Below are 24,326 nucleotides of genomic sequence, written 5' to 3' on the forward strand. Positions count from 1 at the left end.
AAAAATTCCTAGAACCGACCCTGGCCTTATGAACGCCAGGAATTACACACACTCGTGTACTGTACATGTGTTTTACTTGGTGTATTTAACACATGTGAACACCAAGTATTATTTTAGGTTCGGCGAGTCAAACTTGAAATTTCACTCAAATTGTAGGCCTACGTCAACTCCCAGTGAATGAAATTAACCACTGAGAATTCGAACACCACTACAAAATGGCGAGCACGCTAGTGCCATGGACCTATTGAAGAAGTATAGTGCACTATATCCGTGATAGGGAACGATTTCGATCACAGCTAAAGGACGCACCAGTTGAGTCTGTCCGGAAGCGGTTTCGTTTTCAGGAAACAACAATTTCAGTGGTTAATGGAGCGGATACCTTACGGTAAACTAAGATTTATGTGAATGCATTCAGTGTAACAATAATGGTGCGACATGTTTTCCTCTATTGGAGTTAGGTTTTACCTGGGCGTTTTCCTTCTTAACTGTATTTCTATGGCAGCAAACGGTAAGACAAAGTCTTCCATTGAAACCTACTCAGTGAGATTGGCTGTGTTTTAATTTTTCCTTACTTGTAATACAATATTTATATTGTTTTGAAGACACAGGGCTCAATCTTCACTGCATCAACGACTACGACAGGCTGATGTTGTGTGGGTTCGACTCCCCGCCCGACGAGCCGAGCTGCGCCGAGTGGACTCTCAACGCTAGAGTGCTTTCCGCCAAGAGATACACGTAATTATTAATGCCATACCAACAGTAATGAGACATTAATGCCAGTCATCATACATAGATTTGAAAATATGAAACGCATAGAAACATAGGCCTACGTCTATCCACATTCGTTTTTGATTAAAAGTGATGACGCTATAGTTATTTTTATTTTACCTTTCAGTGAGAGAAATTGCAATTTAACATCGGACCCAGTTCGGACGGGGTCGTGCAGTTGCTCGTTGGACATCAATGGGTAAAGGTTTTATTTTACAAATCGCACATATCTGTTGAATAACTAATATTGAATATGTTTCCAACTTTAACATGTTTTTTTTTTTTTTAGGTTTCTTCCTTGGGAAATTTGCAAAACAACCATGTGGAAACCTGGGGATCTAGTGGAGTCCAAAAGCATCTCAGCTATCGACAACAGTGAGTTTACGCAAGCCGTTACATTCCTGAAAAAAGTAATTTCATACCCGCTCCATAATGACCACCAGTAGGCCTACGTGTCCTCAAAGTGACATATACACATGGATGCCGCATTGGCCTGTACATATATATGTCTATGGAATCCTCTGCTCATGACTGACCTGTCACTCTGTAGGCCTATTCACTGTCTAATAACCCCTCATCTTAATGACCTGTCTCTGTTTTACCCGTGCCTGCTCTTTAATGACCTGTCTCTGCAGCCACTCTCTAACCCCCTACACCTGCTTCTTAATTACCTATCTATAATAATTGTCTAACACCTAATTAAGCTCCTTAATTAAGTTTCTCCGTATTCACTGTCTTCCTATCTCTTTAATGACCTGTCTCTGTATTCACTGTCTTACCCATACCTCCCCTTTAATGACCATAGGCCTATTCACTGTTTAACCCCTACTTGCTCCTTAATGAACTTTCTCCATATTCACTGTCTAATCTTTACCCCAGTAAAACCCAAAGCCCCAATACTCACATCGGTGACAAGAGAAGATGAGAATTATCTGGTGACGTGGGACTCAAAATACGAACACCCCAACTTCTTTCTGATAGTGCTGCTGAACTACCGCAAAAGAGGAGAGAACGGCACGGTATGTCCATTTTCACCAGAGAGCCCGGTTGAAGGCCTACATTACATCCATTGACACCTACATGTCCATCTCTTTCTAATTCCATCACTTAAGCCGGTCTCTCTAAAGCAGGGGTTGGCATCTTGTGGCCTGCGGGCCACAACTGGCCCGCGAGACATATCTGGACCGCCAGATATGTTATATGATTTTTTCAGAATATCGTATATACGTGTGTAAAGGGCCGGATACAGTGAACTTTTTTCTCTTTCACTACCGTTTTTTAATTTAATTGCATCAAATCCTGCTACTACTCCCGGAAGGTTAGAGTCCCACTCGTCACGGTCACACGTAAGCTGCGAGGGGCTAGCGCTGAGCGGGAATTATTGGAAACTATGCTATATTTAATGAAACGGAACCCCCCTCTATAGGCCTATATACAACAACCATGGCGACCCGACATTTCGTATTTTTGTGTGATACTGCACGTAGAGAAAGGCAGGAGCTGTTGACAAAAGTCCATACAAGATTTAAGACGCCAAGCTCTGGGACTTTGCTGTTTAACGCAAGTAGAGTCTCTGATGAGGTTACTTCGCCTACAGCTCTTCTAACGGTGAGTAGAATGGAGGTTTGTGTGTGCGCAGTCAGTCAGCACCCGCCATGGTGTGTGTATATGTGCGTGTGCGCCGTGTGTGTGCGCACAGTCAATCAGCACCCGCCGTGGTGTGTGTGTGTGTGTGTGTGTGTGTGTGTGTGTGTGTGTGTGTGTGTGTGTGTGTGTGTGTGTGTGTGTGTGTGTGTGTGTGTGTGTGTGTGTGTGTGTGTGTGTGTGTGTGCAGTCAGTTGTGTTGTGTGAAGTGTTTTAAGAGTGGTTGGTTGCTTTTTTTGAGTTCTAAGTTTCCTGTGTAAAACTGAGGGGGTAAAATCCCCCGTTCGTCAAGGTGCGGGCTTTCTTGGTTCACTGGAGGAGGCGGGGCTGCACACGGAGTCTAGACCTCTTTAAAATAGGCTAATTGGTATATTCCCGAATGTTTTTATTTTTTATGAATGAAGTGTAAAAAAAAACGCCAACATATTCTTTATTTAGCTGACCACTTTTGGGTTAGGGACCGGTTAGGGTTTTTTATCCTTACAAAAGCCTCGTAAGGGCAGTTCCTCTGCGTCTCTCTCGTAGATCGCACCATCTTTCAATGTCTTTGTTTAATATTACTGCATCACCTTCTCTCACATGATCAGCAGCTCGTGGATTTCACTTCCTCTCCAGTTAGAACAGCTCATCACAGGGGTGGAGTGGGGCACTAATAGCCACCGGGAGAATCCTCCCCGGTCCCGGTTTTCTGTCAATTCACCTGCACAACTCGTTAATGCCTGACTTCGGAATAAATCCGTTATTTTTGAGCACTTAGATGCATCCCCCTCCAGCATCCGCTTCTTCTTTATTCTGGCCTTTTCAGCCCCTCCTTTCTTCTTGCCTTCCATGAGTGCCACAACAAGCAAAAGCAAGGTACCACGAGGCGGCAGCAGCTCAGGAGGACGGCAGTAGCTCAGGAGGTAGAGCGGGTTGGCTGGTAAACTGAAGGTTGTAGGTTTGATCCCCGGGTCCTCCTAGCTGAGTGTCGAGGTGTCCTTGAGCAAGGCACCTAACCCCAGGGGTGGACTGGCCCTCTGGCATACCGGGCATCGTCCCGGTGGGTCGTTGACCCAATGTGGGCCGGTCCGGTCCGCTTTGTTTTCTTTTTTCCTCTCTCTCTAAATTCCCTCCAATTGGGCCGGCCAATAGGCTACAGAGAGCTAGAATTGCGCATATTATAGGTCTATGTTTGTCATTGTCAATCAATCATGGGCTGACAGGTTCAGAGAGCCCTGACAGTGCTGTCAATCACAACACAAACCAGGGTGGGCGGGACCTCATGGAATGGGCCGGAGTCGCGGGAGCCGGTACGGAGCTGAAAACGCCTGGGTGGTGCGGAAAAACGGCGACTTAAGCCCAGGGGTGGACTGGGAGAAAAATTCAGCCCTGGCATTTTCTCTCCAGACCAGCCCACTACATTATTAGCACTAGGGGTGGGACGAGACGAACGGGAAGAACCCTGTATATCCGAATAATAGTACATTTTTTTGTTTTTCAAGTTTGTGTTTCTTGTGCTGCTGACAAGAAAGGTGTGAAACCCGAACAGGAAGTTAACAGACATCCTGTGGTTGCTGCATCTCCACCCGCCATATCTACTACAAAACCCTTGTTAAATATCACACATGATCCAACGCTAAATCCTCTCTTGCAGTTATTAGTCTGTGACTGTGAAAATCGTTTGGTGTAAGCCCAGCATTAGTTAAAACCAGACTCAGACAATAATAACAAATTCTCCTGACAAATAATCTAAATAGAAACATATTACAGACAGTAACAGCATTAGAGCTAACGTTAGCCTGGGGCTAGCTAGGCTACATTTTGAGACATGTCCAAAACAAAGTAGAAAACGTTTTTACATTGAATGTGATGTGACCTAATTAACTGCATACTTGTGACAACATTTTATCCCAGATCTGAAGGGCTGTGACTGTTGGTAGCTGTGGTTGATTTTGTTTAAATAGGCCGAATTGTGATATTATGGGTTATTATTGTTCAGATGATTTGGCTAAGCTAGCTAACAGCTGCTAACGTTAGCAGTCTCTTGTTGCCATAGCAACAGTAAACATTGACATGGACTAATGAGCTGTAAATACTAGAGATGCAGAATCAAGCTGTATTGTAAATACAGATGTGACACTTTGAATTTTAGCACAAAATACAAGTAAACCTATTGGAAATAATTAGTTTAATTTGCAATATTTGCCATTGAATTTATTGTAATCTTTCAATTCATTTATTGTTTACTGAGGTGAATACTATTTCGAGAGGAATGCAATATGTGTATGTTTAAAGGTTTATGTGAAGAAACATACTATATGTGTGATAAAATGACAATTGGTTATTCATAAATTTATATTTTTTATATTCTCACTTTATATTCTCTGCTACCATCATCTCCTGTCAAACAGGTTTTCCTCACCTGCTAGAAGTTATTCTATGATATGAGAGAGAGAGAGAGAGAGAGAGAGAGAGAGAGAGAGAGAGAGAGAGAGAGAGAGAGAGAGAGAGAGAGAGAGAGAGAGAGAGAGAGAGAGAGAGAGAGAGAGAGAGAGAGAGAGAGAGAGAGAGAGAGAGAGAGAGAGAGAGAGAGAGCTTCTCTTGACTTTGTGAGTTTATTATGCAACTTGTTTTGCCTCAGATTGAAACAAAAGGTTTGATTATGATTATTTCCTGGTTGAAGATTTTCACATTGATTTTAATTTCAAACATTTGCATATCTTTTAAGTTAAATTAACAGTTATGCAGGTAGGCCGAATTACAGGTCTGAATAGATATGCATTCTCATATACATGTATGTGCACATGTATACATACATGTGCACATACACGTGTGAGAATATGAGAAGTATATGAGAAAAAAAATTCAATTCTCTATTTATAGTTTCATAATGACTGAGTCACCGTTAAAACAAATTGGTTTCAGCTCTAATGCTGTTACTGTCTGTAATATGTTTCTATTTAGATTATTTGTCAGGAGCATTTGTTATTATTGTCCGAGTCTGGTTTTAACTAATGCTGGGCTTACACCAAACGATTTTCACAGTCACAGACTAATAACTGCAAGAGAGGATTTAGCGTTGGATCATGTGTGATATTTAACAAGGGTTTTGTAGTAGATATGGCGGGTGGAGATGCAGCAACCACAGGATGTCTGTTAACTTCCTGTTCGGGTTTCACACCTTTCTTGTCAGCAGCACAAGAAACACAAACTTGAAAAACAAAAAACTGTACTATTATTCGGATATACAGGGTTCTTCCCGTTCGTCTCGTCCCACCCCTAGTGCTAATAATGTAGTGGGCTGGTCTGGAGAGAAAATGCCAGGGCTGAATTTTTCTCCCAGTCCACACCTGCCTAACCCTGATTGTTAGCTCGCGACCCTGATTGTTAGCTCTCGCTTTGCATGGTTGACTCCACCGTCGGAGTGTGAATGTGTGGTGAATGGTGAATGTGAGGCAATATTGTAAAGAGCTTTTGGTGGCCAATGGTTAGAAAAAGCGCTATATAAATGAAGTCCATTTACATTTACGAACTTGCTCGCCTTCTCTGTCTGACGTGTCTTTAGGGTCATGTCATTAGACGTGGGGCCGCTCATATATCCCCCTACATTTCCGAAAATGGACTTGACCTGCAAGCTGTTTATTGGATAAACGCATTTCCCAATCCCAGGAGTCTTTGCTCCATTCTACGTCAATTCAAGAACAAAGAAATTAAAGTAAACTGTAGTTCGTATTATTTATTTATGGCCATGAAAGTCCTGTAACGCCTGAATAATGAAGAATTAAATGAAGTAAAAAAAATATATATAAAAAAAAACCGGATGGATGTTTTATGACATATATTGTATATTTCGGGGATTTTCACGGCATCTTGAAGGGGAATAAATTATGCTCAGGGCCGGCTTGCAGACGCCTCGCGGCCGCTCACAGAGGCTGTGGGCCCGTCCAACTGACCTTGCAGGCCGCTCACAATAATTGTGGGCTGGTCCACCTGACCTCGCTGGCCGAGGCCACCCCGCCCCTGGCTCATCATGATATCGATGCATTCATTGTCTCTGTGGAGACAGTGCAGCAACACCTCTACCCAACGTGATCAGGCATGACATTTACGGGATTAGGGCATACACCTACGTCTTTTAAGAGTCATCTAGTGCTTGGTAGGCATATGACTAAGCCAGCTGACGGGGCTGCGTCGCAGTTCCAGATGCACTTTCATTAATCAATTCCTTGAACAAGCCTTTGATAATGTTCTGGCCTGCCACCTACTGGCTGGAAAAGAATTTGTCCCGAGGCCAAATTTAGTTGCCGACCCCTGCTCTACAGACTCAACCAAACAAAGGCAGAATGTCCTGTAAAAAGTAGCATTACAAAAGTAGGAATGACTCAATGTAATGTAAATGTGTCGGGTAATAATTTGCTATTTGTGGAATTGCCACATATGTAGAAATGTTGCTGTTGGCCTATTCAGGTTAATTTGGAAAAATTAAGATTGGATCCTTCTGTTGGTGGTGTAAAGATTTAATTCCGTGCTGCCTGTCTTGGTCAGACAAAGTGTTGGCTGGACTCAAGCCTTACATAGGCTGTAGATGAATCCCAGACTGATACTTATTTCTGAGCCATGCTGTTGAAGCTGTGGTCTTTCTGTTCCAGGAAGTGGACGTTTCGTCCATGGAGTCTTATCGGATTTTGGGCAAGTCCCTGGAGCCGAGGACAGAGTACCTGGTCAGCGTGCAGAGCTACTCTTCGTTCTACAGTGAAAAAAGTGGAGACCTGACATTCACCACCCGTAAGATCTAAACCCTCTACCCCTGGTCCCTACCTATCAGGCTACTTTCTTCTCTGCTACCTAAAACTCCTGCTGGTCTCAGTTCCATCCCTCTCTATCTCTGCCTATCCAGGTGTACGTACACCAAGTCTAGCGGATGATACTGGGTATTAGGGCAGGGCGGCAGTAGCTCAGGAGGTAGAGCGGGTTGGCTGGTAACCTGAAGGTTGTTGGTTCGATCCTCGGCTCCTCCTAGCTGAGTGTCGAGGTGTCCTTGAGCAAGGCACCTAACCCTGACTGTTAGCTCCCGACGAGCTGGCTGTCGCCTTGCATGGTTGACTCCGCCGTCGGTGTGTGAATGTGTGCATGAATGGTGAATGTGAGGCAATATTGTAAAGCGCTTTGAGTGGCCAATGGTTAGAAAAGCGCAATATAAATGCAGTCCATTTATTATCGGATGGCATCTGCAAAAAACGGTATATATCTGTGCATCCTATTCTTGGTATCAAACAAGTAAATGCATTAAATTTACCACCAGTTAATGACGAAATTGTATAAACTAGTGGTAGGAATGGCTCTGACGTTTTTCTCATATATGATATATACATATACCGGTTTCAATGATTCGTTTTAATTAGGGATGTTCCGATCCACGCCATCGGTATCGGTCCCATATTGGCCCATTACGCTGGATCGGATATCGGAGGGGAGAAAGAAATATGATCCGATCCGCACAGCGTGTCATGTGATAACAACAGTTATGTTGTGTTCCTGAATCCTCGGACGCCAGCCTTCCAAGTTGAAATTCGGAAAATCTCCCAGCTTTCTTGCGGAACTTCTCGGAGGCACGCACCCTTTTTATCTTCATCTCTGGGAATTCTGAGAATAGTATGAGAGCAGTGATGACAGTCTCAACCAAATGGCTGCCCCCATGAAGATATTTATTTTCTTTGTATTTGTACCACGTTGTTCATTTTAATGTCGATTTTAAATGCTCTTGCACACTTTATTACATTGCTACTTTATTCCGGCCACCAATTTATGCATTGCACGGGCTGTGCGTGCAATACAATGTAAAGTTGTGTTGTTTGTTTTTGAGCTGGTTTGCTCAAGAGGCTTATGTAGCTAACAATAAACAACAACTAGCCAATTTCATGACAGAATTACAAGGTCACACGGTAACGCTATAAATGCTCCGAGACTCTAAATGACGTCCGACTCCCGACTCGGAAGGCTGACGTTCGAGGATTCAGGAACACACCATTAGGCTCCATTTTTAGGAGCGAGGTGTTGGTGATCATACGCATACGAGGGGTCGGTGATCATACGCATACGAGGGGTCGAGAAAGGGTTGTTGTCATGTCGTATGTTAAATACAGGGTTTAGTCGTAGTACGGCTGTTTTAAAAGCAGGCATATAGGCCTACTTACTTACACATTTGAAGCAGAAATCGGCTAAGAGCATTAGCATTGGGGTTGTTGTGTGTATCACAACCTCTGGGTGCGTCCAGCCGGGTTCACGCGCATTTCACGTGATTCTACGAAATTCGTAGTTCATAAATTTCGACTTGTGCGAAATATTTGAACTTTTCCGTGAATTTTCCGCTCGACGCTGCTGTGTCTTGACAGCCGGTGTCCACTCCCTGAAGTGCAGACTGAACCGCTACACGGTGGAGAAAGTTATTTTTGCCTTCGTTCCGCGGACTTCCCAAGCTTTGTAATGTCACGCCCAAAGGGTGTGTGCGCCTCCAAATGACATTACGGGCCCTATCTTGCACCCAGCGCAATTTACTTTCTACACCGACGCATTTATCGTTGCTAGTTTTCACCGGTCGCAAAGCTGATTTTCCCCTGCAGCAAACTCGCGCCACTACACTTGCACCCTGAGAAAAGTGTCGGCAAAAAGCAGAGGTGTGTTCCGGCGCAAATGATACATGGTGCTATCTTAAAAAAAAAAAAGCATAGAAATAGCATGTGGATTGCGGAAACATATTATTTTTTCCATATGTTCTGCATGAATGAACACTGAAGTAGGCTATGCCATGCGTTAAAATAATAATAATAGTAACAATAATAAACTCGAGCAAAGTATATCCCAGCCTTCCAAAACAAAATCTTGTTTTAGGATAAATAATAACGTTGGTTAAATCATTTGGGGAAGAACAGCTGATACAGCGGTAATAAGTTGTACTTTTAAATAAATGCATCTGCAAACACCGTACATTGGCGGTGTTTTCATTTTTCCTTACTTGTAATACAATATTTATATTGTTTTGAAGACACAGGGCTCAATCTTCACTGCATCAACGACAACGACAGGCTGATGTTGTGTGGGTTCGATCCCCCGCTCGACGAGCCGAGCTGCGCCGAGTGGACTCTCAACGCTAGAGTGCCTGGCTCCCAGAGATACACGTAATTATTAATGCCAGACCGACATTAATGAAACATTAATGCCAAACTTTAATGGCAGTCATCATACATCGATTTGAAAATATGAAATGCAATGAAACATAGTAGGCCTACTTCTATCCACATTAGTTTGTGATTCATAGTGATGACGCAATTGGAAGTTATTTTTATTTTACTTTTCAGTGAGAGGAATTGCAATTTAACGCTGGACCCAGTTCGGACGGGGACGTGCAGTTGCTTCTTGGACATCAATGGGTAAAGGTTTTATTTTACAAATCGCACATATCTGTTGAATAATTAATATTGAATATGTTTCTAACTTTAACATGTTTTTTTATGAGGTTTGCTCTGGGGGACAATTACAAAATAACACTGAGGAAAGCTGGGGCTCTAGTAGAGTCCAAATACATCTCAGTTTTCAACAACAGTGAGTTTAAGCAAGCCGTTTCTTACCTGAAAAAAGTAATTTCATACCTGCACCATAATGACCAGCATGTGTCCTCAAAGTGACATATACACATGGATGCTGCATTGGCCTGTACATATATGTCTATGGAATCCTCTGCTCATCATGACTGACCTGTCACTCTGTATTCACTGTCTAATAACCCCTCATCTTAATGACCTGTCTCTGTTTTACCCGTGCCTGCTCTTTAATGACCTGTCTCTGCAGCCACTGTCTAACCCCCTATACCTACTTCTAAATTACAAATCTATAATCATTGTCTAACATCTACCTGCTCCTTAATTAAGTTTCTCTGTATTCACTGTCTTACCCATAGCTTCCCTTTAATGACCTGTCTTTATATTCACTGTTTAACCCCTACCTGCTCCCCTAATTTTCTCTATATTCCTTGTCTAATCTTTACCCCAGTAAAACCCAAAGCCCCAATACTCACTTCGGTGACAAGAGAAAATGAGAATTATCTGGTGACGTGGGACACAAAATACAAAAACCCCAACTTCTTTCTGACAGTGCTGCTGAACTACCGCAAAAGAGGAGAGAGCGGCACGGTATGTCCATTTTCACCAGAGACCCCGGCCCGGTACATCCATTTACACCTCCATGTCCATCTCTTTCTAATTCCATCACTTAAGCTGGTCTCTCTACACACTCAACCAAACAAAGGCAGAATGTCCTGTATAAAGTAGCAGTACAAAAGTAGGAATGACTCAATGTAATGTAAATGTGTCTGGTAATAATTTGCTATTTGTGGAATTGCCACATATGTAGAAATGTTGCTGTTGGCCTATTCAGGTGAATTTGGAAAAATTGGTAAAGGTTTGTATCCTTCTGTTGGTGGTGTAAAGATTTACTTCCGTGCTGCCTGTCTTGGTCAGACAAAGTGTTGGCTGGAGCCTTACATAGGCTGTAGATGAATCCCAGACTGATATTTATTTCTGAGCCATGCTGTTGAAGCTGTGGTCTTTCTGTTCCAGGAAGTGGACGTTTCGTTCATGGAGTCTTATCAGATTTTGGGCAAGTCCCTGGAGCCGAGGACAGAGTACCTGGTCAGCGTGCAGAGCTACTTTTCGTTCTACAGTGAAAAAAGTGGAGACCTGACATTCTCCACCCGTAAGATCTAAACCCTCTACCCCTGATCCCTACCTATCAGGCTACTGTCTTCTCTGCTACCTAAAACTCCTGCTGGTCTCAGTTCCATCCCTCTCTATCTCTGCCTATCCAGGTGTATGTACACCAAGTCTAGCGGATGATACTGGGTATTATCGGATGGCATCTGCAAAAAACTGTATATATCTGTGCATCCTATTCTTGGTATCAAACAAGCTACATAAATGCATTCAATTGACCACCAGTTAATGAAGAAATTGTATAAACTAGTGGTAGGAATGGCGCTGACGTTTTTCTCATATATGATACATATACCGGTTTCAATGATTCGTCTTAATCAGGGATGTCCCGATCCGATCCACGGTATCGGTATCGGTCCGATATTGGCCCATTACGATGGATCGGATATCGGAGGGAAAAATAAATATGATCCGATCTGAGCAGCGGGTCACGTGATAACAACAGTTATGTTGTGGTCCTGAATCCTCGGATGCCAGCCTTCCAAGTCGGTAGTCGGAAAATCTCCAAGCTTTCTATAACTTTTAAGAGGTCGATTATGTTGTTGATCATACGGATACGAGGGGTCGAGACGGTGTTGTTGTCATGTCATATGTTAAATACAGGGTTTAGTCGTAGTATGGCTGTTTTAAAAGCAGGCATAGAGGCCTAATTACTTACACATTTGAAGCAGAATGTGGCTAAGAGCCTTAGCATTGGGGTGGTTGTGTGTATCACAAACTCTGGGTGCATCCTGCCGGGTTCACATGCATTTCCCGTGATTCTATGAAATTCGTAGTTCACAAATTACGACTTGCGTGAAATATTCGAACTTTTCCGCAAATTTTTTCACTCAAAGCTGTGTCTTGACAGCCGGCGTCCACTCCCTGAAGTGTAGAACGAACCGCAACACGGTGGAGAAAGTTATTGTTGCCTTCGTTCTGCGGACTTCCCGAGCTTTGTAATGTCTCGGCCAAAAGCTGTGTGCGCTTCCCGGATGACATTATGGGCCCTATCTTGCACCCAGCGCAATTTACTTTCTACACCAACTTATGTATCGTTGCTAGTTTGCACCCGGCGCAAAGCTGATTTTCCCCCGCAGCAAACTCGCGCTAATACACTTGCGCCCTGAGGGGCGTTTTGGTGAAAAGCAGAGGCCTGTTCCGGCCCAAATGATACATGGTGCTATCTTTCAGATCGATTTTGCAATTGCGCAGCTGACTGAAAAATTCCTGGTGTAAGTGCCCTGGCGGATACGCAGTTGATGTTGCTATTTTAACGTGCCTAGGCAGGTCGGAACTGTAACATAAGCTTACACACACGTAGGCTATACACAGCACAAACATGCAAACAATTAGCCTAATTTAAATGTTATGATATCATGTCAAAGATTGTTCATATGTGTGAAAATGCATAGAAATAGCATGTTGATTGTTGAAAAAAAAAAATTCCATAGGGGCTGCATGAATGAACACTGTAGTAGGCTATGCCATGCGTTAAAATAATAACAATAATAAACTCGAGGAAAGTATATCCCAGCCTTCCAAAACAAGATCTCGTTTTAGGGTAAATGATAACGTTGGTTAAATTATTTGGGAAAGAACAGCTGATACAGCGGTAATAAGTTGTACTTTTACATCAATGCCTCTGCAAACACCGTGGATTGGCTGTGTTTTCATTTTTCCTTACTTGTAATACAATATTTATATTGTTTTGAAGATACAGGGCTCAATCTTCACTGCATCAACGACTATGACAGGCTGATGTTGTGTGGGTTCAATCCCCCGCCCGACAAGCCGAGCTGCGCCGAGTACAGACTCGACACTGGAGTGGATTTCATCAACGAATACACGTAATTATTAATGCAAGACCGACAATAATGAGTCATTAATGCCAAACATTAATGCCAGTCATCATACATCGATTTGAAGATATGAAACGCAATGAAACACAGTAGGCCTACGTCTATCCACATTCGTTTGTGATTCATAGTGATGACGCTATTGGAAGTTATTTTTATTTTACTTTTCAGTGAGAGGAATTGCAATTTAACGCTGGACCCAGTTCGGACGGGGACGTGCAGTTGCTTCTTGGACATCAATGGGTAAAGGTTTTATTTTACAAATCACACATATCTGTTGAATAATTATTATCGAATATGTTTTTAACTTTAACATGTTTTTTTATGAGGTTTGTTCCGTGGGAGATTTACAAAATAACACTGTGGAAAGCTGGGGCTCTAGTGCAGTCCAAATACATCTCAGCTGTCGACAACGGTGAGTTTAAGCAAGCCGTTTCTTACCTGAATAAAGTCATTTCATACCTGCACCATAATGACCAGTACGTGTCCTCAAAGTGACATATACACATAGACGCCGCATTGGCCTGTACATATATATGTCTATGGAATCCTCTGCTCATGACTGACCTGTCACTCTGTATTCACTGTCTAATAACCCCTCATCTTAATGACCTGTCTCTGTTTTACCCGTGCCTGCTCTTTAATGACCTGTGTCTGCAGCCACTGTCTAACCCCCTATACCTGCTTCTTAATGACCTATCTATAATCATTGTCTAACACCTGCTCCTTAAATAAGTTTCTCTGTATTCACTGTTTTACCCCTACCTTCCCTTTAATGACATGTCTCTGTATTCACTGTCTTACCTATACCTTCCCTTTAATGACCTGTCTCTGTATTCACTGTCTTACCCATACCTCCCCTTTAATGACCATAGGCCTATTCACTGTTTAACCCCTACCTGCTCCTTAATGAACTTTCTCCATATTCACTGTCTAATCTTTACCCCAGTAAAACCCAAAGCCCCAATACTCACTTCGGTGACAAGAGAAGGTGGGAATTATCTGGTGACGTGGGACACAAAATACAAAGACCCCAACTTCTTTCTGACAGTGCTGCTGAACTACCGCAAAAGAGGAGAGAACGGCACGGTATGTCCATTTTCACCAGAGACCCCGGTACATCCATTTACACCTCCATGTCCATCTCTTTCTAATTCCATCACTTAAGCTGGTCTCTCTACACACTCAACCAAACAAAGGCAGGATGTCCTGTATAAAGTAGCAGTACAAAAGTAGGAATGACTCAATGTAATGTAAATGTGTCTGGTAATAATTTGCTATTTGTGGAATTGCCACATATGTAGAAATGTTGCTGTTGGCCTATTCAGGTGAATTTGGAAAAATTGGTAAAGGTTTGGATCCTTCTGTTGGTGGTGTAAAGATTTACTTCCGTGCTGCCTGTCTTGGTCAGACAAAGTGTTGGCTGGAGCCTTACATAGGCTGTAGAGTGTAGATGAATCCCAGACTGATATTTATTTCTGATCCATGCTGTTGAAGCTGTGGTCTTTCTGTTCCAGGAAGTGGACGTTTCGTTCATGGAGTTTTATCCGATTTTGGGCAAGTCCCTGGAGCCGAGGACAGAGTACCTGGTCAGCGTGCAGAGCTACTCTTCATTCTACAGTGAAAAAAGTGGAGACCTGACATTCACCACCCGTAAGATCTAAACCCTCTACCCCTGGTCCCTACCTATCAGGCTACTGTCTTCTCTGTAACCTAAAACTCCTGCTGGTCTCAGTTCCATCCCTCTCTATCTCTGCCTATCCAGGTGTACGTACACCAAGTCTAGCGGATGATACTGGGTATTATCGGATGGCATCTGCAAAAAACTGTATATATCTGTGCATCCTATTCTTGGTATCAAACAAGCTACATTAATGCATTAAATTGACCACCAGTTAATGAAGAAATTGTATAAACTAGTGTTAGGAATGGCTTGGATGTTTTTCTCATATATGATATATACATATACCATTTTCAATGATTCGTCTTAATCAGGGATTTCCCGATCCGATCCACGGCATCGGTCCGATATTGGCCCATTACGCTGGATCGGATATCGGAGGGAAGAAAGAAATATGCCCGATCCGCCCAGCGTGTCACGTGATAAAAAAAGTTATGTTGTGTCCCTGAATCCTCGGACGCCAGACTTAGAGAGAGCAGTGATGACGGTCTCAACAAAATGGCTGCCCCCGTGAAGTGATTTATTTTCTTTGTATTTGTACCACGTTGTTCATTTTAATGTTGATTTGAATTGCTCTTGCACACTTGATTACATTGCTACTTTATTCCGGTCACCAATTTATGCATTGCACGGTCTTGCTGTGCGTGCAATACAATGTAAAGTTGTGTTGTTTGTTTTCGAGCTGGTTTTCTAAAGAGGCTAATGTAGCTAACAATAAACAACGACTAGCCAATTTCATGACACAATTACAAGGTCACACGGTAACGCTATAAATGCTCCGAGACCAGAAATGACGTCCGACTGCCGACTTGGAAGGCTGGCGTCCGAGGATTTAGGAACACACCATTAGGCTCCATTTTTAGGAGCGAGGCGTAGGCTGACCGCTGGTGCTCGGGTCGTTTTTAATATTAGTACCTTTTTAAATGTTGAATACATTGCTTTTAGTAAGCAGACTTCAGCCGTCCTGGGAGTCGGACCCCCATCTAGTAGGCGGCTGTGGCAGCACCCTGAGCCACTCCTCAATTCCTCACGTCATCATACAACAATAACTTTTAAGAGGTTATTATGTCGGTTGCGATCATACGGATACGAGGGGTCGAGACAGTTTTGTTGTCATGTCGTATGTTAAATACAGGGTTTAGTCGTAGTACGGCTGATTTAAAAGCAGGCATAGAGGCCTACTAACTTACACATTTGAAGCAGAAAGCGGCTAAGAGCGTTAGCATTGGGGTGTTGGTTGTGTGTATCACGACCGATAGTAACGTATTGTAACTCTAGATTCTATGAGTATAGGCGCAGCCTTTTAAGTGTCGGCTTCATTGTCCTTTAAATAGCTGAAGAAAAGCTGTTTATTGGGAGCCGAACATCCGCCGGCGCCCGCGTATATCTGCGAACTGCGGATGTGAATGAGGCCCGCGGACGTGATTGAGGCCCACACTGTTGGTGGGCGGGGATTACACATTTTTCAGTGCTACGGCTCACGCCTAGGGATAACCCAATAGCGATAGCCTTAAAAGGCTGCGCCTATACTCATAGAATCTAGAGTTACAATACGTAACTATCGTTCTATGTCGTATAGGCTTCGCCTTTTAAGGCTATCGCTATCGGGTTAAAGAGCGAAGCACGATATAGTCTATGCCTCATTGGACCCGATCAGTACCAGAAACACAGCTACATACGCGCTAGTATCATGCGTCAGACGTAGCATAACATACGTCATGTGTCTAACGGCACGTCATCAACGAGCAGCTCTAATGTGTCTGATAAGAAACGAGCTCTCAGCATGAATATTTGACTCCACCTCACATTGTTTAATATGCGAGGGGAATAGTCACACAATCACACTCACTCTGACAAAGCACCTAGAACTGAGTGTGTCATAGAGAGGCGCGACATGTCTCTTAGGTAAAACCTAATAAAACAGCATGGGGAAGCCCAGGAGGCTGCTGTGCAGATATCCTCCATAGGCATCCCTCTTTGCAGAGCGACAGAGGACGATATTCCTCTGGTCGAGTGAGCTCTGATAGTCTCAGGCGGCTCTGCCCCCGCTGACACATAAGCCTGTTTGATAGCATCACACAGCCAATGCGACAGCCGTTGTATCGTCAGGGGGAGGCCCTGGGAATGTTCTCTGTAATGCACAAATAACTGTTGAGATTTCCGCAGAGCCTCCATGCGCTTCACATAACAGGCAAGCGCGCATACGGAGCACAAGAGATGGGCTGTTGCCTCCTCCTCAGATTGATGAGGAGGGAGAGAGAAACCATTGAGTGTTATTACTCTCGATCTGAACGAGCTAGTAATACTCTTAGGTGTAAAAGCCGGGTTCGGGCGTTATATGGCCGAACTGCCGTCCCATTGTTTTCTAAGACAAGAAGGGGCTACAGAGAGTGCAGACAGGTCGCTCACTCTCTTAGCTGACGTCAGGGCCAGCAGAAAAGCTGTCTTGGCTGACACAAACTTGAGGGGCACCCGGTCAAGAGGCTCAAATGGGGCTTTAAAGGTCCCATGACATGCTATTTTATGTATGCTTTAATATAGGGATTAGTGGGCAACTAACACAGTATTCAAAGACGTTCCCGAAATTCAGCCGTGGTGCAGAGTTACAGCCACTCCGAGCCAGTCGTACATTGAGCTTCCCCCAAATGCGCTGTTTTGGTGTCTGTAGCTATAATGCAAATGAGGAGGAGCGAGGCGGGTCAAGGAGGAGGGTGGGGGTGTGGCCCTGAGCAGCTTGCAGCCACGGTACCATGCGCTCTGTTTACAGTGGATGTATCGCAATGGCGAGGCACACACAGCCTTTAGCCGTGTTCTGTAAATATTCTAGAACACACGGGAGTCCTGGAGCTCTATATCTAAATATTATCATATAGCCTACATAGATATCTATATCATATAATATATATTATAACGGCCAAAAGCTGGGTGAGCCGATACTATGAATCTCAAACGACCGCGTTGGGTTCTCCGACGTTCCTGGTTCTTCAACGTCCTCATCAATGTGAAGTAGACTGAACCGCGACAAGGAGGAGAAAGGGATCGTTGCCGGGCAGCGCTTAGGCACCTCCGCCTCCGGCGGTGGTCCCTCAGCGGGTCTCAAGCGGGAGACATTCGCCGCCAACAATCACTTTCCCCCCATGTCGTGGTTCATGTTCTTGAGGGAGTCAAAGCCAAAGTTCCTTTCCCCCAATTCCTTCTCAACCTTGGCTGAGATAACCCCCAATACGAGACTGGTTGTAGAAATACCAGAGACGAGAGTCCGACGTGTTATGCGCCATAACGCCAAAAGCAGAACGGTTATCCAAATAATAAGGAAGTGTACAACACTTGCGTTACAGTCCTGGAGCTCTATATCTAAATAAAATCATATAATACATAGAAATCTATATCATTTAATACATATTATCACGGCCAAAAGCTGTGTGCGACTCCAGACGATATTATGAATCACAAACGACTTTGTCGGGTTCTGCGATGTCTCTGGTTCTTCCACTTTCACATCAACCTGAAGTCGACTGAACCGGGCGCTGCCTGCTGCCGGCTGCCCGCTGCCGGGCGATGGTGCCTCGCGGCAACCGGCGGCATGTCGCAGTTCATGTACTTCAGCCAGTCAAAGCCAAAGTTCCTTTCCCCCAATTCCTTCTCAACCATGGCTCAGATAACCCCCACAACAGTCTTGTTGTGGAAATACAAGACACGTCAAAGAATCGACAAGAAACACTTGCGTTACAGTGTGTGTATTCACACACACACACACACACACACACACACACACACACACACACACACACACACACACACACACACACACACACACACACACACACGCACACACATGTGGCGCTAGCACGGTCGAGTCTCATTGGCGGGCCAACGTCTCTGGGCGGGCCAGGCAGAGTAAGGGGAGGAGCTGAGGTTCCTGATGACGTCATGAATACAGACATTCCAAATCAGCGCACTTGAGCCTCCGTTTTTTCAAAGGCGAGCAGAACAGCTAGTGCTTGTTTTACACCAAACGCAAGTTTTAGCCATTGGGGGACCATAGGCAGGCTAGGGGAACTCATATTTATGTTAGAAAACCTCATAAAGTGAGATTTTCATGTCATGGGACCTTTAACCAGTGCGCGCAGCACCAGTGTTAAATCCCATTATGGGGTGAGAGAGCGCGTCACGGGTCTCTCTCTCCTCACACCTTTTAGGAAGCACTTCATTAAGGGGTGACTAAAAACAGTTTTATCCCCGAAGCCTTCGTGGCATGATGAAACAGCAGCCGCGTACGTCTTAACCGTGCTAAAGGCCAGCCCTCTTTCCATCAGTGTCTGGAGGAAAAAGAGCACACGCGGCAAAGGGCAGGAGATGGGATCACAACCCCTCTCCGTGCACCATTTCTGGAAAGCCGCCCATTTAGCCGAGTAACACGCTCTGGTGGAGTCAGCTCTGGCACCCTGGATGGTCCGTACGACCTCCTGGGAGAGGCCGAGACCCTCTAGGCCAGGGGTTCTCAAAGTTTTGACAACTGAGGGCCAATTTAGGAACCCAAAATTTGACTGAGGGCCGCCAAAGGAATTTTTTTTTTGGCGGGAAACGCCGTCAGCATCCCAGTGGTGAAAAAAAACATTGCACCCGCACCGTGGACCTCTGGGAGTGAGGTCAAGTGAGGTCTAAATCATGAAACTGAGGTTCACCCTTTCAAAGTAATGTACAGCCGGATTAAAACTAAAAAATGTAAAAGGATTTAATTGAAAGCTAGAGAGAGTCGAATTTCTCTTTATATTTATTTATATTTGTTTAAATTAATATTGATTAAACTTACATAATTATGTCTGTCATTGCGGGCCGCCAGGAATGATTCCGCGGGCCGCCATTGGCCCGCGGGCCGCACTTTGAGAACCAATGCTCTAGGCGCTCACGTTCAGCGGCCAGGCCCACAAGCGCTGGTCGATCTCTGGGTAATCTATGATTAACAGCAACAAAACTGAACTCCTCCTCATTGGCTCCAAATCCACCCTCAGTAAACTTGCAAACCCCCCCACACTCACTATTGACTGCACCATGGTCTCCCCCTCCTCCCAGGCCCGTCTCCTCACTCACACTAAAGCATGGCACCACATCACCCCAGTCCTCTAAAATCTCCACTGGCTCCCCATCTCACACCGGATCCACTACAAACTCCTGTTCCTCACCTACAAAGCCCACCACCATTTGGCCCCCCCATATCTCTTTGACCTTCTCTCCCTCTACCAACCCCCCGGGCCCTCAGATCCTCCTCAGCCGGTCTCCTCTCCACCCACACATCAAAACTCCACAGCCTTGGTGACAGAGCCTTCTCCAGGGCAGCTCCCAGGCTCTGGAACTCCCTCCCCCAACATATTCGTGACTCTGAGTCCCTCACCATCTTCCAGTCCCGCCTCAAGACTCATCTCTTCTCCTCTGCCTACCCCTAGATCACTCACCAACCCTAGCCCCATCAACTCTAACTTTTTTCTTGTTTATCTATTGTTGTGCCCCTATGTAAAGCGCTTTGAGTGTGAGAAAAGTGCTATACAAATTGAATCTATTATTATTATTATTATACGACATAGAACTCTGGGTGCGTCCAGCCGGGTTCACTCGCATTTCATGTGATTCTACAAAATTCGTAGTTCACAAATTTCGACTGTTTTTCCACTAAATTAATGCACAAAAGATTTTTCCATTTAACTTGTCTTACTTCATGGCCAAAGACATAGGAGTAAATGGGCTATTGGGCACTATTAACTCTTCGTAAGGCTACAGTGGCCAGCTAGCTGCTTTGAACAGAGAGGATCACGTTAGCTATTCGTTCTTTGACCACCTCTAGTCCCGGTGCCTTCTTAATGCGTTGTGGTTACTAGGCCGGTCCATATGTTAAGGGCCCGCATAGCCCTTTTCCAGTTGTACCCGTCATATCTGGCTGCTCTTCACATGTAAAGAAACACAAAGAAGCCTGATTTACGTGCTGCTGGCTTACGGATCAAAGTGGAGGGATTGTTTTCCAAGTGTGTGTTGTTACACGCATCAGTACGAGACAAAGGATTAACGTTGTGTGTGTTAGCATGTTGATGACATGATGGTACCTTTATGTTTATTTCCATTTTATCTCCTTGCAGATGGTTTTACTTTTGGGGATATTTTCGGAATGCGTATTGTCATATTATGGATTGTATTTGCAGTAAGCGCTGTCATTTCTCTGGCGATGAGCCGTAAGTATCCATTCAGTCAACTTTTTCACCCTCTCACTCTCGTTTAGCTCTAGGTCTCACAAGAAAGATATATAGAGATATATCTATCGATAGCTTTACATATTGCTATATGCATATATATATATAATAATAATATATATAGATACATATATAGATTTATACATCTATTTATAGAGTTATGCATCTATTTATAGATTTATATAATATATAAATCTATAAATAGATGTATAACTCTATAAATAGATGTATAAATCTATGTATCTATATATATTATATATTATTATTATATATATATATTGCTATGTTCCAATCAGTATGTATATTATATATACTGATTGGAACATAGCAAAGAGAAAATAACTTGGCTGTCCAATGGATTTTTCTTCATTGGAATGCTTCCCTTTCTCACCATGCCATCCTATTTCAACAAGAAAAACATGCTATGTTGACACGGGCACGTAGACAACTAGGCCACACTCTGGTAACTTGCCAGGTTGATGAGCCAATGCAGGTTGTTTCAAAACAAACCCTTTTCTGACCTCACAACTGAGTGTGTTCAACTCAGATGTATGACAGAGGGATCAACTCCAGCCCAACAATTTGATTTAGTAAACACATCACCTCCTTGCACGGGCTGGACGCTCCTACTATGGATGTCACAAATGGCTAGATTTTCAGAACTCTGTCTTTTCCCTGATTGTGTTGTATTTGCCAGAATTATCGTATCAATATTATTCTGTCGTTTTTTTTTTGTTGTCATAATGGGCAACTAGTCGAGAACAGTCAGTCATCCTAGTAACCTAATAGAATGCATCAAGATGTATGAATGACATGCACAGGATCGATTAAAGTAGAATAATTCAATAGGGTAATATTTATAGATTTTTGGTATTTTTACCTGGCTGGAAGACGTTGATTCAGATGCCTTCCTTCCGTGGTATAGTAAATAAAAAGTCTGTTTAGATTCAGATTTGGATATAAAATAAATACTTTGCTGAGAAACAAGATGTTGAATTATCTAAACATGGAAATTAAGTAATAACACATTTGTGTGTCTTTCACAGGCATAGGGATGTGGAGTTGGGGGAATGAATGATAAAAAAAAGTAGTCACCCAAAGTGATTGTTGATGTCTACGCATCTACCATGCCGCCTCTGAATGTCCAAGAGCTGGAACACGTTGATTGGACTGCAGACCACTCCATGTTTCTCTCAACAAGGACAATGAAGTCGCTGCATTCGCAGAATCATCTGTCAATTAGCCAACAAAGATCAGACACATGGATGTCTGCTGCGACACACGCGTGGTCCTAGCTGATGGTGGACATTGGGTGAATTGGCCTTTGTTACGTATTAACGTATTTGCGATGCTTTGGAATTTTTTATGTATTTATATAGCTTGCTGTTTTTATATTGTTTTGTCGTCCTGTCTAGTTCTAACTGCATCAAGTGGAGCAAGCTAGCTTCCTCAATCTTCCTCATTCCGTCAAGCTAATGCTACTGTTATTTATAGCCTGTATAGCCTTTGCTCTTCACCAGTTCATGTCAACAATCAATGAAAAGTGCCCCACTGCTTGCTCTGTGAAGCCTAGTGTTATTTGAGTTACCACGCAGTTGTGAAGGAGAGTTGGGACAAAGTGAAAAATCAAGGATCAAATTGCAGAGAAGACAGAACAGGATAACCCCACACACAGGTTGATTTTTTTAATGCAAGCAACCTTTAAAGGGGACAGGTGTGAGTGTGATCAGCCCTTACAAGCTGTTTAGAAAATCTGCGTCTTCTGACATCACTAGTGGGCGTGTCCACCTAGATGTGTGCTGGATAGATGAGCAACGCTTGCTACAGTCCACTGGGTAGGCTGGTAGACTGATCTATCCAGCACACATCTAGGTGGACACGCCCACTAGTGATGTCAGAAGATGCAGATTTTCCAAATGGCTTGTAACGGATAATCACACTCACACCTGGTGGTGTAATATGTCCCCTTTAAGCCAAACGGCAGCTTAAATAATTGTACTCACTGCTAAAACAATGAATAGAGAGACATCACATCTGAATTTTAAACAAGATGTTTGCGATTAACTTAAGTCATTCTGTATTTGGTTTCATCTCAGTAAAGCCGTAAACGGCTAGAGTTGCATTGTTTCATGATTTTTCTTCATAGATTTCACGGCTGAATCAGAAATCTTAACTTCCTATTTTTTTTCTTTTTTTGTAAATACCATTTAAAAAAAATAAAGCATGGTCACTTTTTTTATTTTAATGATAAATGTAGCGAACATTTTAGATGTGAGTGGCTGAGAGAGATGTGATCAGATGTATACATACTGTACATGGGTTAAGTGGTGAATGAGGTGGGTGCCTGGGTAGTTCACCGGGTTGAGTGAGTACTGACGTGTGTCCCGATAGGACTCACTATGCACCTAGCCGTTCCAAAATCACTCCAGAATCATACTGTGACACCATGCTGTCAACAAGGTCACCGTACATGAACATGTGTGTCTTATATATCTTATGATAAAGTAAATTGCTTACTTTATAACTTCATGTGTGCCTTATATATATTATGATAAAGTAAATTGTTTACTTTATAACTTCATGTGTGCCTTATATATATTATGATAAAGTAAATTACTTTATAACTTCATGTGTGCCTTATATATCTTACGATAAAGTAAATTGATACTTTATAACTTCATGTGTGCCTTATATATCTTACGATAAAGTAAATTGCTTACTTTATAACTTCATGTGTGCCTTATATATCTTACGATAAAGTAAATTGCTTACTTTATAACTTCATGTGTGCCTTATATATATTACGATAAAGTAAATTGTTTACTTTATAACTTCATGTGTGCCTTATATATATTACGATAAAGTAAATTGTTTACTTTATAAATTCTTATGTGCCTTATATATCTTACGATAAGGTGAATTGCTTACCTTATATCTTTTTTGTGTGCCTTATATATCGTATGATAAAGTAAATTGCTTACTTTATATATTCTTATGTGTTAAATTGTGTACCTTAAAATGTCTTATTATAGAGCCAACTGGTTACTTTATATACCCTTTTTATGTAGTAAATTGAATGCTTAAACATATCTCCTCGTTGAGAAACATTAGAGGGATACAAAGAACGTGTGTCCCTTTAGACCCCATGATATGGGAACACTCGGCATGTGATAACAAGTGCATGATTTCAAGCTTCTTGTGTTGCCCCTCGGGCAAAATAAGGTAAATTACTTGTAAACGTATAACAAAAGAGCTTATGTTACCAAAAGAGTTAAGCAGAGAGATCTGCAGGGAGAGCTCAGTCTGTTTTTTTGGGTGTTCTTCTGATGGTGTGGTGTCGTGTGCTCTGCTCTCCTCTGCTCTTCTGCTCTAAAAAACGGTGGCCTACATAGCAATAGTTTTTCATCTTAAG

General features: G+C 43.1%; 1 protein-coding gene across 2 annotated transcripts; it reads left to right on the top strand.

Annotated features, from left to right (window-relative positions):
• The first annotated feature begins 244 nt into the window (after positions 1-244).
• LOC130380296 (uncharacterized) lies at positions 245-22,625 on the top strand. 2 transcript variants are annotated; one of them, XM_056587460.1, is made up of 18 exons: positions 245-508; positions 603-735; positions 896-967; positions 1,058-1,143; positions 1,648-1,787; positions 7,041-7,176; positions 9,434-9,566; positions 9,747-9,818; positions 9,905-9,990; positions 10,438-10,577; positions 11,004-11,139; positions 12,853-12,985; positions 13,166-13,237; positions 13,324-13,409; positions 13,944-14,083; positions 14,512-14,647; positions 20,804-20,896; positions 21,961-22,625. In XM_056587460.1, the coding sequence occupies exons 1-18, from the start codon at positions 436-438 to the stop codon at positions 21,990-21,992; spliced, it is 1,899 nt and encodes a 632-aa protein (XP_056443435.1). In that variant the 5' UTR covers positions 245-435; the 3' UTR covers positions 21,993-22,625. The 2 variants fall into 2 exon arrangements, with proteins under 2 accessions (XP_056443435.1, XP_056443437.1); XM_056587462.1 differs by having other exon boundaries at positions 12,859-12,985.
• Positions 22,626-24,326: the final 1,701 nt, after the last annotated feature.

This window comes from Gadus chalcogrammus, chromosome 4, assembly GCF_026213295.1.
Source record: "Gadus chalcogrammus isolate NIFS_2021 chromosome 4, NIFS_Gcha_1.0, whole genome shotgun sequence".
Taxonomy (NCBI): Eukaryota; Metazoa; Chordata; class Actinopteri; order Gadiformes; family Gadidae; genus Gadus; species Gadus chalcogrammus.